We start from the raw sequence: 13,296 nt of genomic DNA, 5'->3' as shown, positions 1-13,296 counted from the left end.
CCCCGGTGGGGCACATGTGGGAAGCAACCCATATATCCACGTTTCTCTCTGTGTATCTCTCCTCCTCCCTTCCACCCTCTCTGAAAATCAATGGAAAAATACCCTCGGGTGATATTTTTTTTTTTAATATTTTTTAAAAACAGAGGACAGTACGTGTGTAACGTGCAGGAGCCAGCCTTTGAGCGGTGCCTGCTGAGTCCTGGGGAGGCCCCGTGGGTGGGGAGACGGAACTGGAAGGCGCCCCTGTCCACACCTGTCCCTCTCCGAGCTCTGCTTCCCACAGTGTGTTCCCGGCACTGCCATTCCCCAGGACAGTCCGTGCGCGGCATCTGTGCCCAGCAGGGTCGGAAGCCGGAGTCCCCGGGAGGAGTCCCCAGGGAAGCTGGGGGCATCCTGGCACTTGGGTGTCAGGAGGTTCAGCAGGCGACCAAAATGACCCCCCCCCCCCATAAAAAGCTTCCTCACCCACACTTCCCCGGTCAACTAAGGGAAACAGAGCTGGAAGTTACATTTGTTGAACTGGACCAGTTCCGGTCAGGGATGCCCGTGTCTTCACGAAGTCCCTCAGAGCAGGTGGCCGTGTGGCCTGAGCGAGCCGGCAGGTTCTCTGGGCTGAGGCAGGACCAGGCCTGGTCCACGGGGGGCGTGGAGGCTGACCAGCATCCCCGTCACTCGTCGCTCACCCTCGTCTCCCACAGCTCGTGGAGCCCCTGACCCCCAGCGGGGAGGCGCCCAACCAGGCCCTCCTGAGGATCCTAAAGGAGACCGAGTTCAAAAAGATCAAGGTGCTGGGCTCCGGCGCGTTCGGCACCGTGTACAAGGTGAGATGCCAGACACGGCACAGACGCTCCGGGGGCTCGGGCTGGCGGCCCCTCGCCTCCCAGGGGAGCGAAGCCAGAGTCCTCGGCTGTCGTCTGTGTATGTCATTTATTCCTTGTATTGCTGAGGGTTTGGGAAATTCCAGCATTTTCCCCAAGTTGTCGAGGGGAAATCTTTTCTAATCACGGCGCCGAATAAGTGGTCCCGTGAGACGTGTCCACAGACGCATTTTATAGAAGTTGGCATTGACTCTAGAGGTCAGCTTCCGAGTCAGGCCCCGGTCCGAGCAGCCTCCTCTCCATCGTCTGTCTCTAGTCCTCTTTGCGTGAAGCCTGCTCTCGGTTAGGCCTGGACCGGGTGCCTTAGAGCTGTGGGAGCAACGGCGCACTCTGACTGTGTCATGGGCGCGAACGTAGGGTGTTTATCCGACGACTCTGATCCGTGGACCGTGATCGCCAAAGAGCCGCTAAGACTTGGGGACTCCCGGCGCCGGTGGCCTTGCCGTGCAGGGCTGAGCTCCTTGTCCCTGGCCCTTCCGGACGGCGTCACTCCTGAAGCCCCACGTGGCGTGTGTAAGGCCTGCCAGCTCATGCCTGCTCTCTCTCTCTCTCTCTCTCTCTCTCTCTCTCTCTCTCTCTCTCGCAGGGGCTCTGGATCCCGGAGGGCGAGAAGGTTAAAATCCCCGTGGCCATCAAGGAATTGCGGGAAGCCACGTCTCCGAAGGCCAACAAGGAAATCCTCGATGTGAGTCTGCCCTCTCGCTGCCACGGGCCTGGCGGTCAGGGGCCGCCTTTCTCGGGGCGGGCAGCACGCTGGCGTGGGACACTCTCTTCATCTCCACATTCGAAGGGTCTCCTTCCCTCTGCCTCTCGTTGGCGTGCGTCCCTCTCAGGCCTTCTCCTGAGAGGAGGGGAGGACTCAGCTCCGCCATTCTCTCCTCTCCCTCCGAGGGTGGGCCTCACTCTCGCGAGGTTTACACGCGGTCGCCCCTGGCGAACTCGGGGGTAGGGGTGATGCCCAGCACCGTGTCGATGAAGAAATGGAGGCCCAAAGAGACGTGCTCAGGTTCCTGGGGCGGGGGGGAGGGGCGGGGGGCGCGCGGGGGGTAGGGATCCAGCCCACTGTCCCTCTGACTCGGAGATTCACGGTCACTTTGCTCCATCGAGTTCTCCCACCTTTGAAATGACGTTTGAAAGATGCCTAGAATTTATAGTATGATGAGCTGGCGACTCTAGACACGGTCGCCCGCCTTCTGCGCTTGCTCCCCAAATAATTGCAGTGTTCCTCGGCGTCTCTGGATGCTTACTTTATGGAGGAGTGTTTGGGATGTTCCACAGGTTATGATGTTTTTGCTTTGGTGGACGTAAGAAATGTTCAGACCTCTCCCTCCCCGCCCCGCCCCGAGAATTGTTATGAGTTAACTTGAACCAAACTGACGACAATGCCGGGAAGCGAAATCCCCAAGGATTGGGAAGATGCTGCGGAGAGTGGCAGTTTTGCAGCTTGTTTTATAGCCGGGAGTCGAAGGAGAGGCACAGGAGGGTGCGTGACATCCATGGGTGGTGGGTGAGGGGGCGGGAGAAAGCACAGCCGGGAAATCTCTGGGATTGGAGCCGAGAGTGAAACGAGGGGACACATACTTCTTGTCTCCTGTGGGTTCGGGGTGGTGAACAATCCACAGCCCGTAGAGATGGCATTCGGGGAACAAGACAGCCGTGAGGCTCCTCTGAGCTCGTGTTCCCGGGGAGATGGTGCCCCGAGAGGCCCAGGAGAGAGGATTGCTCTCCATCGCCAGGGCCCGTGATCCTAGACGCAGAGACGATGGACAGCCTGCTGTGGCGGAAGATGGGCCTTGGCCGGGGGAGCCACAGGCCGGGGCCGTGACTGCCACCAGGACCTGCTCTTGCTCAGGGGTTTTCATGACCAGAGCATCCTGTGTGGTTCCTTTGGCCTCCGAGTCTGTGGGGCCCGCCACGCTGGCCTCCCGGAGCTCGTCAGGTGAGCCTGAGGCTGGGTGTGCCCACGGAGGAGGAGGGGTCAGCAGCGGGTTGGGGATGCAGTGTTAACGGTCAGGGAAAGCGACTCCAGCGTCTCTGGGGTGTGGCTCCCCTTTCAGCCAAGAAGGGCAGCGGTCGGCGGTGACATCCCCACTCGGCCTCCGACCCACAGACGATGCTCAGTGAGCCACGCCAGCGGGGACCCCCCAGGGGCAGCCCCCCTCCACTTCAGTTCTCCAGGGGTCCCCCTGCCTCCACCAGTTCAGACGCCCCCTGAACTAAGACGCCGCCTCCATAAGCGCCGTGACAGCCCCCACACGAGGACATACTCGTCAAAGGCAATTACCTCTTGCCGTCACGGCTCACAGATCAGTGTGAAGCCCCTTTAGCGTGGTGTCCGCTCCTGTTAGCGGAACCAGGAGGAAGGGAGGAGATGCGTCCCCTTCACTCGTCACTGCCTCCTTCCGGACGTCCTCGTGGGTCTCGCACAACGATGCTAAAGCGCGAATTCCCGCCATATCACCAGGCAGAGGGAGGGCGGTGGGAGCCAGCAGCTATGCTTTGGGGAGGAAGCGGTGTTCCCTGGAAAGGGCCCCCAGAGCCCTGACATTGGAGGAAATGTGCTTTCGGGGGACAGAGAAGTAGACGATAGAGCCCCTTGGGGCCGAGTGCCTTCTTTCGAAGGCTCGTGGGAGCGTGTACATCAAGCCTGTCAAACTCACGGCCGGCGGGCCACATGCTGGGCACCTACTCTTCATTCTTTTTTAAAAAATATATTTTTATTGATTTCAGAGAGGAAGAGAGAGGGAGGGAGAGAGAGAGAGAGAAATATCAAAGATGAGGGAAAATCACTGATCGGCTGCCTCCTGTACACCCCACCCTGGGGATGGAGCCCACAACCCGGGCCTGTGCCCTGACGGGAATTGAACCGTGAGCTCCTGGTTCCTAGGTCGATGCTCCACCACTGAGCCACTCGGCCGGGCCAGGGCACCTACTCCTTACTCTTAAGGGGAGACAGGCTCTGCCGAAGGCGGTTGAGAGCGGGGCCGGGTGGGGGGGCTCTTTTCCCAGAGCTCAGCATGAAATCGTCTTCGATGGGAACTCAAGCAAGAAGGCAGGATCCAAAAACTCATTTTGGCAACTGGGACAAAGTAACAGACTTTCAAGGTCCCCAGGCCTCAGAGACACCCTGCACGTGACCGGGACCCTGTCCTGGCGGCTCCGAGTGCGGACTCCGCCTGCCGGCGGGCGGGGCAGTAGAATACCAGGCGTGCTCGCCGTGGGTCACCCTGTGCCTCCGAGATTCCAGAACAAACAGCGAAGAACACAGCTCACTCGCTGGTGCGCACAATGAACGGGACACGTGACCCAGCAGCGTCCCCATTGTGCCTGAGGGGGGACGGGGGGGCGGAAGGGGCGACCTGGTTCTGTGGCTCCATCAGATTGTAACGGGGCGGAACCTGGCGGGGCTCCAGGCTCTGTGTGGCCCGACGCCCCCGCCGAGCTGCTCCCCATCCTCACTCGGTCCGGCCAGGCCCTCCGGCCCCGCCACAGACGGCCGCTCAGTGCTGGGCGCGGATTTTTCTCCCTCGAAATGAGGACAACATGTTTCCAAACCCCCGGAGCCTGAGCTGCAGGGGCCGCCGGAGGCCTGCCTGCCTGCCTGCCTGCCTCCGTGTTGTGGTTGTACCGATTCCCAGACTCGGGGGAGAGAGTGATTTGTGCTTTTGGCAGCCACGGGCCTGTTCATTTTTCCGTGGACTTTCCAGCTTAAGTTGAGGGCGGGCCAGGGAAAGGGAGTGCAAAACAGATCTGCGGACGTGCCGGTGCACCGCGTCCCGTCCGAGCTCTGGGTGGACCTGCAGCCGGCACGGGCCGGAGAGCCGCCCGCCGCGGGCCAGCTCCCGCCCGGGGACCGTGGTCTCGGGTGGGCTCTTCGCCTCCCGGCGCCTCGATTCCCTTTTAGACAGAAATGGCCTCGGAGGAAAGGAGCTCAGGCCTCTTGCAGGTCTGACTTCCTGTGACGGGCCCTTCCCCCATGAGGGCGTGGGAATGTGCCGGGTCTGCCACGGGCACGCGTCCTGCTGGGTTGTAGGCGCAAAAAAGAGAACCGCAGCTCCTTAAAGGGGGGAGCCTCGCCTCGCTCGGGAAGGCCCCCAGCGAGATCCTTGTGCAGAGACGTTGGGGGGGGGCGGGTTGCTGCTCTGCTTTGCCTTTCGGCTTCGTGTGATTGCCGTGCAGTGCAGCCCTGGCATTTCCCAGGCGGCTCAGTGCCTGGGTGTAGGGCCGGCTGCGCTGGAATGAAGGAAGGAGGAAAGATCCGGGCGCACCCGCCAAGTGCTGACCACACTGCTGAGTCAGCAGGAGCACATGGGGCGGGGGCGGGGGGCAGGGGAGCAATAAATAATCAGCGCTTGGCAGCGGGTCCAGTGCGGGGAGCTCTGGGCGTGTACTGGGAGCTCTGGGTGTACAGGGAGCTCTGGACATGTACTGGGAGCTCTGGGCGTGTACTGGGAGCTCTGGGTGTACTGGGAGCTCTGGGTGTACTGGGGGCTCTGGGTGTACTGGGAGCTCTGTGTGTGTACCTGGGGCTCTGGGTGTACTGGGAGCTCTGGGTGTACTGGGAGCTCTGGACATGTACTGGGAGCCCTGACGTGTACTGGGAGCTCTGGGCGTGTACCTGGGGCTCTGGGTGTACTGGGAGCTCTGGGTGTGTACTGGGAGCTCTGGGTGTGTACTGGGAGCTCTGGGTGTACAGGGAGCTCTGGGTGTGTACAGGGAGCTCTGGGTGTACAGGGAGCTCTGGGTGTGTACTGGGAGCTCTGGGTGTACAGGGAGCTCTGGGTGTGTACAGGGAGCTCTGGGTGTGTACCGGGGGCTCTGGCGTGTACCTGGAGCTCTGGGTGTGTACCTGGAGCTCTGGGTGTGTACCGGGGCTCTGGCGTGTACCGGGGCTCTGGCATGTACCGGGGGCTCTGGCGTGTACCGGGGGCTCTGGCGTGTACCGGGGGCTCTGGCATGTACCTGGGGCTCTGGCGTGTATTGGGAGCTCTGGATGTGTACCTGGGGCTCTGGCTTATACTGGGAGCTCTGGCATGTATTGGGAGCTCTGGGTGTGTACCGGGGCTCTGGCGTGTACCGGGGGCTCTGGCATGTACCGGGGGCTCTGGCGTGTACCGGGGCTCTGGCATGTACCGGGGGCTCTGGCATGTACCTGGGGCTCTGGCGTGTATTGGGAGCTCTGGATGTGTACCTGGGGCTCTGGCTTATACTGGGAGCTCTGGCATGTATTGGGAGCTCTGGGTGTGTACCGGGGCTCTGGCGTGTACCGGGGGCTCTGGCATGTACCGGGGGCTCTGGCGTGTACCGGGGCTCTGGCATGTACCGGGGGCTCTGGCGTGTACCTGGGGCTCTGGCGTGTATTGGGAGCTCTGGATGTGTACCTGGGGCTCTGGCTTATACTGGGAGCTCTGGCATGTATTGGGAGCTCTGGGTGTGTACCGGGGCTCTGGCGTGTACCGGGGGCTCTGGCATGTACCGGGGGCTCTGGCGTGTACCGGGGCTCTGGCATGTACCGGGGGCTCTGGCGTGTACCGGGGCTCTGGCATGTACCGGGGGCTCTGGCGTGTACCGGGGGCTCTGGCATGTACCGGGGGCTCTGGCGTGTACGGGGGCTCTGGCGTGTACCGGGGCTCTGGCATGTACCAGAGCTGACCTACAGCCCTTTCCTCAGAGAGCCTGGTGGGGAAGACTTCAGAATCACACAAATACCTAAGTGCCATCACCATGAGTGCCTGAAGCTCTTGTTCCGACACACAGACAGACAGACGGCTGGGCCCGCCTCCCTGCATCTGGGAGGCCAGGAGTTGGCGTCTCTCACAGAAAGTTCCCAGGCTGTGCCCAGCCCGTCCCCCCGGGGAAAAATGAGATGCCAGGAGAATCAAACTCGGATTCGGGGTCTGGGGCGGCTCCCCTGCAGAGGAGTCAGCCCAGGGACAGGAGGAGAGGGCCTGGCCGGGGGGAGGGCTGCGGGGGGTCCTGAGGGAGGGCTGACAGAACAGGGAGGGGGACCAGAGGGGTGTGGGGGCGGGACTGGAAGGTGAGGCCCGGGGAGGGGGAGGCCCCCCACCTCCATCTCCTGTCTGCCACCTCCCATGCCCAGCGGCCCAGGTGCCTTCACTGCTGCAGGGAGCGCCCGGCTGCCCCTCATCCGACAGGAGCAGCGGAGATGGACAAAGGCGCCTCTGAGCTGCCTCCTGCAGGCCCTGTGGTCCCCCACGAAGAGCCCCCGCCCTTTGTCTGTTAGAGGAAGAGAGGAAGGATTTATGGGTGAAAGTCAGGGTTCCCGCATGCTCACGCAGACAGAAGAGAGGGCCCCGTTGTGTGCAGGGTCATAAATAACAGCTCCCTCCACCCGAGAAAGCAGCGGTTCACATCGTCTCTGCTCCGGTCTGTGCCCCACAAAGGCCCCTGCCTGGCAGCCAGCAGCCGAGGGGGTGCGGCCGCCGGGTGCAGAGCGGCGCAGAGCAGCGCAGCTTCCCGTCCGAGACTCATGCGAGGGCAACGCAGACCGCCCTGCTCACAGGGAATCCCGGCGGCCACGAGTCCGCCTCTCGGTAGATTTCACGCCCGCCGCGCCTCTCAGCCTCGGACGGGCCCCTGGCAGGGTCTCTGGCTCCCCATTGCATAGGTGGCCCCAGGACCACAGCGGGGACTCAGGGCCACCTGCCAGCTCAGGGGAGCCCTGCTGGCCCTGCCGCCTCACACCTGGCCAGCCACCCTCGAGGGCCCAGCATCCGTGGGCGAGTCCCTATCCGGGCCTGGGAACCCTGACGACGTTTTATTATTTTTTAATTTTTTATCTTTATTGTTGAAAGTATTACATTTGGCCCCTTTCCCCATTGACCTCTCCCAGCCACTCCCCCCACCCCAGGCCCTCCCCCCCTACTGTCTGTGTCCGGGTGATGCGTATTTGCGCACAAATTCATCGGTTCATCGCTTCCCACCCACCCACCTGCCTTCCCTCTGAGCTTCCACAGTCTGTCCATGCGTCTGTGTCTCTGGGTCTGTTTAGTTCATCAGTTCACTTGGTTCACGAGACTCCACAGATGAGCGAGACCATGGACCCTGGTCTTTCTCTGAGTGGCTTGTTTCGCTCAGCATAATGCTCCCCAGGTCCCTCCACTGCTGACATCTTAACTGCAGCCTCCTTAGCTTCGAGGCAGAGGTCTTTCGTGAAGACCTTGGCAGTGCCAGGCTGGGCACATCAGGTCTCTGCCACTGGGGCGCCCTGCAAAGGGGGTCCCAACGCGCCCCCGGGGGTGCCGGCCTCGCGCTGCGCCTAGGCATTCACAGCGCGATGCATCAAAGGCCCCGCGGACACGTCCACCTCCCGGCTAGCTTGTCCCTCCACATCATGTCGCTCTTTGACCTGGGAGGGGTCGGCCTGCCTCCCCCTCAGCCCCCGTGGGAGCACGTCTGACGCCCTCCTCGCCTCTCGTCCACGCAGGAAGCCTATGTGATGGCCAGCGTGGACAACCCCCACGTGTGCCGCCTGCTGGGCATCTGCCTGACCTCCACGGTCCAGCTCATCACGCAGCTCATGCCCTTCGGCTGCCTCCTGGACTACGTGCGCGAGCACAAGGACAACATCGGCTCCCAGTACCTGCTCAACTGGTGTGTGCAGATCGCCAAGGTCAGTCGGAGGGCACGTGCCCGAGCCCACAGCCCGCTGCCCGTCCCTCCTCTCCTGGGACGTGTGGCCACTCGTGGGAGCCCCACGCTCTTTGGGATGAAAATGAATTATCTTCCGCCTCCAGTCGTGCCTGTCCCACTGCACGCTGGGCATCAGGTCATCCGGCTATGTTTTTAAAATATATTTCTACTGATTTCAGAGAGGAAGGGACGGGGGAGAGATAGAAACATCGATGATGAGAGAGAATCATGGATTGGCTGCCTCCTGCACGCCCCCTACTGGGGATCGAGCCTGCAACCCGGGCCTGTGCCCTGACCAGGGATGGAACCCGGGACCCTTCAGTCCACTGAGCAACACCAGCCAGGGCATCAACCCGCATTTAAGTCGGCCGGCCTGCCTCCTGTGCTCTGTTTGGCTGCACTTGGTGTGGAAGACTTTCACAAGCGCTGTGAGCTGTCCGCCTGTGACACATTCATTTTCTGATTCCCAAGGGACGCTGTGTTCCAGGAGCCGGCGGGACCCACGTCTGGGGGCTGGGGGGGCGGGGGACGCGGGGGAGGGGGAGGAAATGGTTTCCTCAGCCAGGAAGGGAGACATTTGCTCGGGGTTAGCGACTATTTATCTAAGGATTAAACCGTTTTCTTTGTACAAGTCTGAAGCGAAACTACCCAGAAACACTTGGTGGCTGACCAGAACCTACACTCTCGGCCTTGGCGCAGCGGGATTGGCTGAGCTGCAGGCGCCCCGCGCTGGCACCGGGCTGGGCCGTCTTGGGAAACTGCCTAAATATTGTCGGGAAGGCAGTTTATTGTCCCGGCTAAACCGCCAAGACAGCAGATAAAATTGTATGGCCCAGTCGAAAGGAAAAATAATCATTTCACAATCATAGGAGTGGCGAGGGAGGGAGGGGCGGGAGGGGGTGCAGAAGGAAGCCCCCCCCCCCTCCCACTTGCTGCAGGCGTGGAAATGGCTTCTGTTCTCCAGACCAAAGTCTGGGGCTCGGGACTCACAGACCTCACCTGCCCGCCCATCAGGGAGGCCAGCGTTTCCTGAACGCCTGGCCCATGAGGCCACGGGGGCTGTCACGGACAGGCCGGAGAGCGTGCCCACTCTTCCTGGCTCTGTGAGGCAGGTGGTGAACCCCGAAATGTACCGCATGGCATAGTCACCGTGTACAGCCTTCTTGTCCAAAAGAGTCCCATCCCTGCAGCCCAAGGGCATCGTGCTGGGCCATCTGCCCCTGGGGGCCCATCTCCTACTGCACAGTCCGCAGGAGAGGAAGCCGTCTGGGCGGTGATGAAGCTAGCATTTTCCCAAGCCTTTCCTGTTTTTAAAATATATTTTCATTGATTTCAGAGAGGAAAGGAGAGAGAGAGAAACATCAATGATGAGAGAGAATCATGGATCGGCTGCCTCCTGCACACCCCGCACTGGGGGTCGAGCCCCCAACCCGGGCATGTGCCCTGACTGGGAATCGAACCGTGACCTCCTGGTTCATAGGTCGATGCTCAACCACTGAGCCACGCGGGCTGGGCTCCCAAGCCTTCTAGACAACAGCGCGTTCTCATCACCTAACCCAGACTAAGGCCTCACAGCCCTGGCCTGTGGCTCAGTCTGTTAGAGCTTCATCCCAATGCACCGGTTGCGGGTTTGATCCCTGGTCACAGCACAGACAAGAATCAACCAATGAGTGCATCGATAAGTGAACAGCAAAGCGATGTCTCTCTCGAAAAATCAATTTCTAAAAAAGAGCTCACAGAGTTGAGTTTTCATTCAAATGAGGGAAGCGTAGGTCGCCAGGAGCAGCCTGAGACATGAGAAGAGCACTCAGGAGGGCGCGGGCGAGGGCCTCAGGAAGAGACTTGGGTCCGGCCGCCGTTCTCTGACCACAGCTTCGCACGCAGCAGCCTGCTTAGCTCCGTCTGGGAGATAAAACTGAATAAGGACCCGCTTCCAAAAAACAATTCAGTTCAAAGGATTCGTTTTCCACGTGCACTTCACTGTGGGGAAACTGAGGCAGGGGGTGTTGAATGTGCCAAGGCCTCAGGCTAGCAAGTAGCAAACTGGGGATTGGACGCCAGGCGACCTTGCTCCCAGATCCACGCCCGTCACCCGCAGGGGCCCCCGGCTCAGGGCAGAGCCCACAGGCCAGCGAGCGAGCGTCCCCGTCCCCAGTCGATGTCAGTGCCACACGCCCCTGCTCTGGAGTCAGACACCCTACACCGTCCGCCTCCTCCGAGGGCAGGGTCCGCGGTGGGGAGCCCGCACCACGGGCCCCATGTCCTGCTTCCCGCCTCATCCGTGTCCACGCGTCAGTGCGCACCCGGATTTTCCACGTCGGGGTACCTCACCCTGGGCTCCTCCCCAGGGCTGTGGGAGGCGGCAGCCGTGGGAAAACAGCCTATAAATGTCCCCCGCAGCCACCCCGCCAGGAAAACCTTCCCCTCGCGGGCCCCCTGGCCCTGGGCCCCTCCTGTGTGAGGTCTAGGCCGGCCGGCAGAGTCCCTGGGACCTCCGTGTTTCAGAACGCAGCCCAGCCGGCCCCCAGTCATTCACAAAAATAAACATGCTGATGACATGGAAGCCAGGCTCTCGAGGCCGGAAGCGAGCTCCCCAGAGGACCCGCGTCTCCGCGGAGTTCTGGGAGCTCGCCAGCAAGACCGCGGCGCTTGTCGTCGGTGGCTGGTTAAAACGTAGCCCTGCTGGGCACGGGGTGGCCCTCCCCGGTGCCTCAGCGTGTGGGACCCAGACCGAGGGATAGCGTGTGATCTAAGCTCTCGGGTCTCATCTCCTCGTCCCAGAATTATCTCGGATGCAAACTCCGCCGCCGCCGATGAGCCGCGGGCTGCAGAACAGGGAGCTGCCCTCCCCTCCCCTCCCCCCGCCGGCTCCAGACAGCACATCGCAGCTCAGCCCAGCTGCTCTGGCCCTTTAAAGGCCGAGGGGTGGGGCGGCGTGGATCCCGGCGGCCGAGCTCAGTTCATTTACTGGGTTTGCACAGTGAAGGGACCAGGTGCTTCTCAGCTGTTTCCTACTCTCTTACAACAGGGACTCCGACCAGCACAGGGCTCCAGAGGCAGCCGGGGGCGTGAGGGGGTGGGGGGGGGGGGGGGGGTGGGGAGAGCTTGTAGAAGCAAATTCAATAGCCACGTGGTTTTCATGTGAAACACGGGAGAGAGCCCTGGCTGGTGTGGCTCAGTTGGTTGGGCGTCGCCCGGTGCACCAGGAGGTTTGGGGTTCGATTCCCGGTCAGGGCACATGCCTGTATTGTGGGCACGGTCCCCAGTTGGGGGCATGCAGGAGACGGCCCATCCGTGTTGTGCTCTCACATCCATGTTTCTCTCTCGTCCCTTCCTCTCTCTCAACAAATAAATAAATAAGCAAGCTGTTCCTTAGAAACATAAATAAAATGACAGAGAGGGTGGCAGGTGCACAGATGTGCCCGGCGCCGGGAGGGCGTCCTGCTGGCCGGCCCACCGCCCAGCAGCCAGGTCTGGGCCCGGCGGCGCGGCTCCTGCTCCGTGGCTCCTCCGCGTGGTCCGCGTGGGAGTGAGACGCCAGCCAGGGGTGGGGAGGAGTCACCGAGCCACCGCGTCACACTCACCGCGGGGCCTGTCTCAGGGCATGAACTACCTGGAGGAGCGGCGCCTGGTGCACCGGGACCTGGCGGCCAGGAACGTGCTGGTGAAGACGCCGCAGCACGTCAAGATCACGGACTTCGGGCTGGCCAAGCTGCTGGGCGCCGAGGAGAAGGAGTACCACGCGGAGGGCGGCAAGGTGAGGCGCTGGCTGGGGACCCGCGGCGCCGGCCCGCCGGCCACTGACTGACGGGCGTGGGGGACGCTCTCGGGCCGTCCCGGGTGACGTCACAGCGGCGGCGGCCACCGCCACACCGGGGCCTGGCTGGGGGGGCAGGATTTGCTGGGAGAACGAGCAGGGATGTTTCTGACGGAGGACAGGAAGCAGTCCCGTGAGTTCTGCTCCATCTCCGGGTCCCCAGGATTAGGTCCGGCCCCCGCAGGGGAAAGCACCTGCAGAGGCGGCTGGGAGGGTCACCGCTGGTGGGTGGCACGCGGCTGCGAGAACGTGTCAGAGCCCCGAGGTCACGGTGACGCACGCTGGGCGCCCTCCTCGGACCGGTCGGGGGCTCCCGGGGGCTCTCCCAGCGGGGAGGCCTTCAGAATGCTCTGGGTCCGCCGGACCCTCTTACGTTCCTCTCCGGCCTGCGTGGCCCCAGCAACCCCCATAAGCACAGGGTGGATGGGACCACGGGGCACAGACACAGGCCTGGGCTGCCAGCTCGGGGCCTCCCAGAGCAGCCCTGTTCTCAGCCCATGTGAAACCTGCCCCTCCTCTGGGAGAGCCCTGGGCCTGGGGTGGGGTGGGCTGGGGGCTGGCCTCCCCACGCTCGTCCCCGTCACTTGTCCCGGCGGCGTGCGGCATGGTTTCAGCAGAGGGAAGCCAGCGGTTGTCTTATCGCCTTGTCCCTGTGTCCCCAGGTGCCCATCAAGTGGATGGCCCTGGAATCGATCTTACATCGAATCTACACCCACCAGAGCGACGTCTGGAGCTACGGTGAGTCGAGCCGGATCCCGAGCCCGTTGGCGGCGTTGTCCGGGGCTTAGCCGCTCCGAGTGCTCGCTGAGCCGCACTGTGCTCACCACCCAGGCGTTTCCTCCCGGGACAGCGGCTGACAGCAATACCGCCGCTGTCAGTGACACTAAGAAAGCGTGACGCGCCCACACTAAACGCCACCGCTGCTGGGGAACTGGTCCAGGGGGTAAC

At 62.3% G+C, this 13,296-nt stretch overlaps 1 protein-coding gene across 1 annotated transcript in view; it reads left to right on the top strand.

Moving 5' to 3' along the window:
- EGFR (epidermal growth factor receptor) overlaps positions 1-13,296 on the top strand; it is a 113,107-nt gene that overhangs the window by 87,740 nt on the left and 12,071 nt on the right. Inside the window, exons 18-22 of the mRNA XM_070424819.1 lie at positions 699-821; positions 1,465-1,563; positions 8,326-8,511; positions 12,133-12,288; positions 13,011-13,086. Coding sequence (XP_070280920.1) covers positions 699-821; positions 1,465-1,563; positions 8,326-8,511; positions 12,133-12,288; positions 13,011-13,086 — 640 coding nt within the window. The remainder of the gene's footprint in view (positions 1-698; positions 822-1,464; positions 1,564-8,325; positions 8,512-12,132; positions 12,289-13,010; positions 13,087-13,296) is intronic.

Source organism: Myotis yumanensis, unplaced genomic scaffold, assembly GCF_028538775.1.
Source record: "Myotis yumanensis isolate MYYU_CA2020_CCGP unplaced genomic scaffold, mMyoYum1.0.hap1 SCAF_9, whole genome shotgun sequence".
Taxonomy (NCBI): domain Eukaryota; kingdom Metazoa; phylum Chordata; class Mammalia; order Chiroptera; family Vespertilionidae; genus Myotis; species Myotis yumanensis.
The sequence above is the reverse complement of the archived record's forward strand: the minus strand, read 5'-3'. Positions and strand labels throughout refer to the sequence as shown.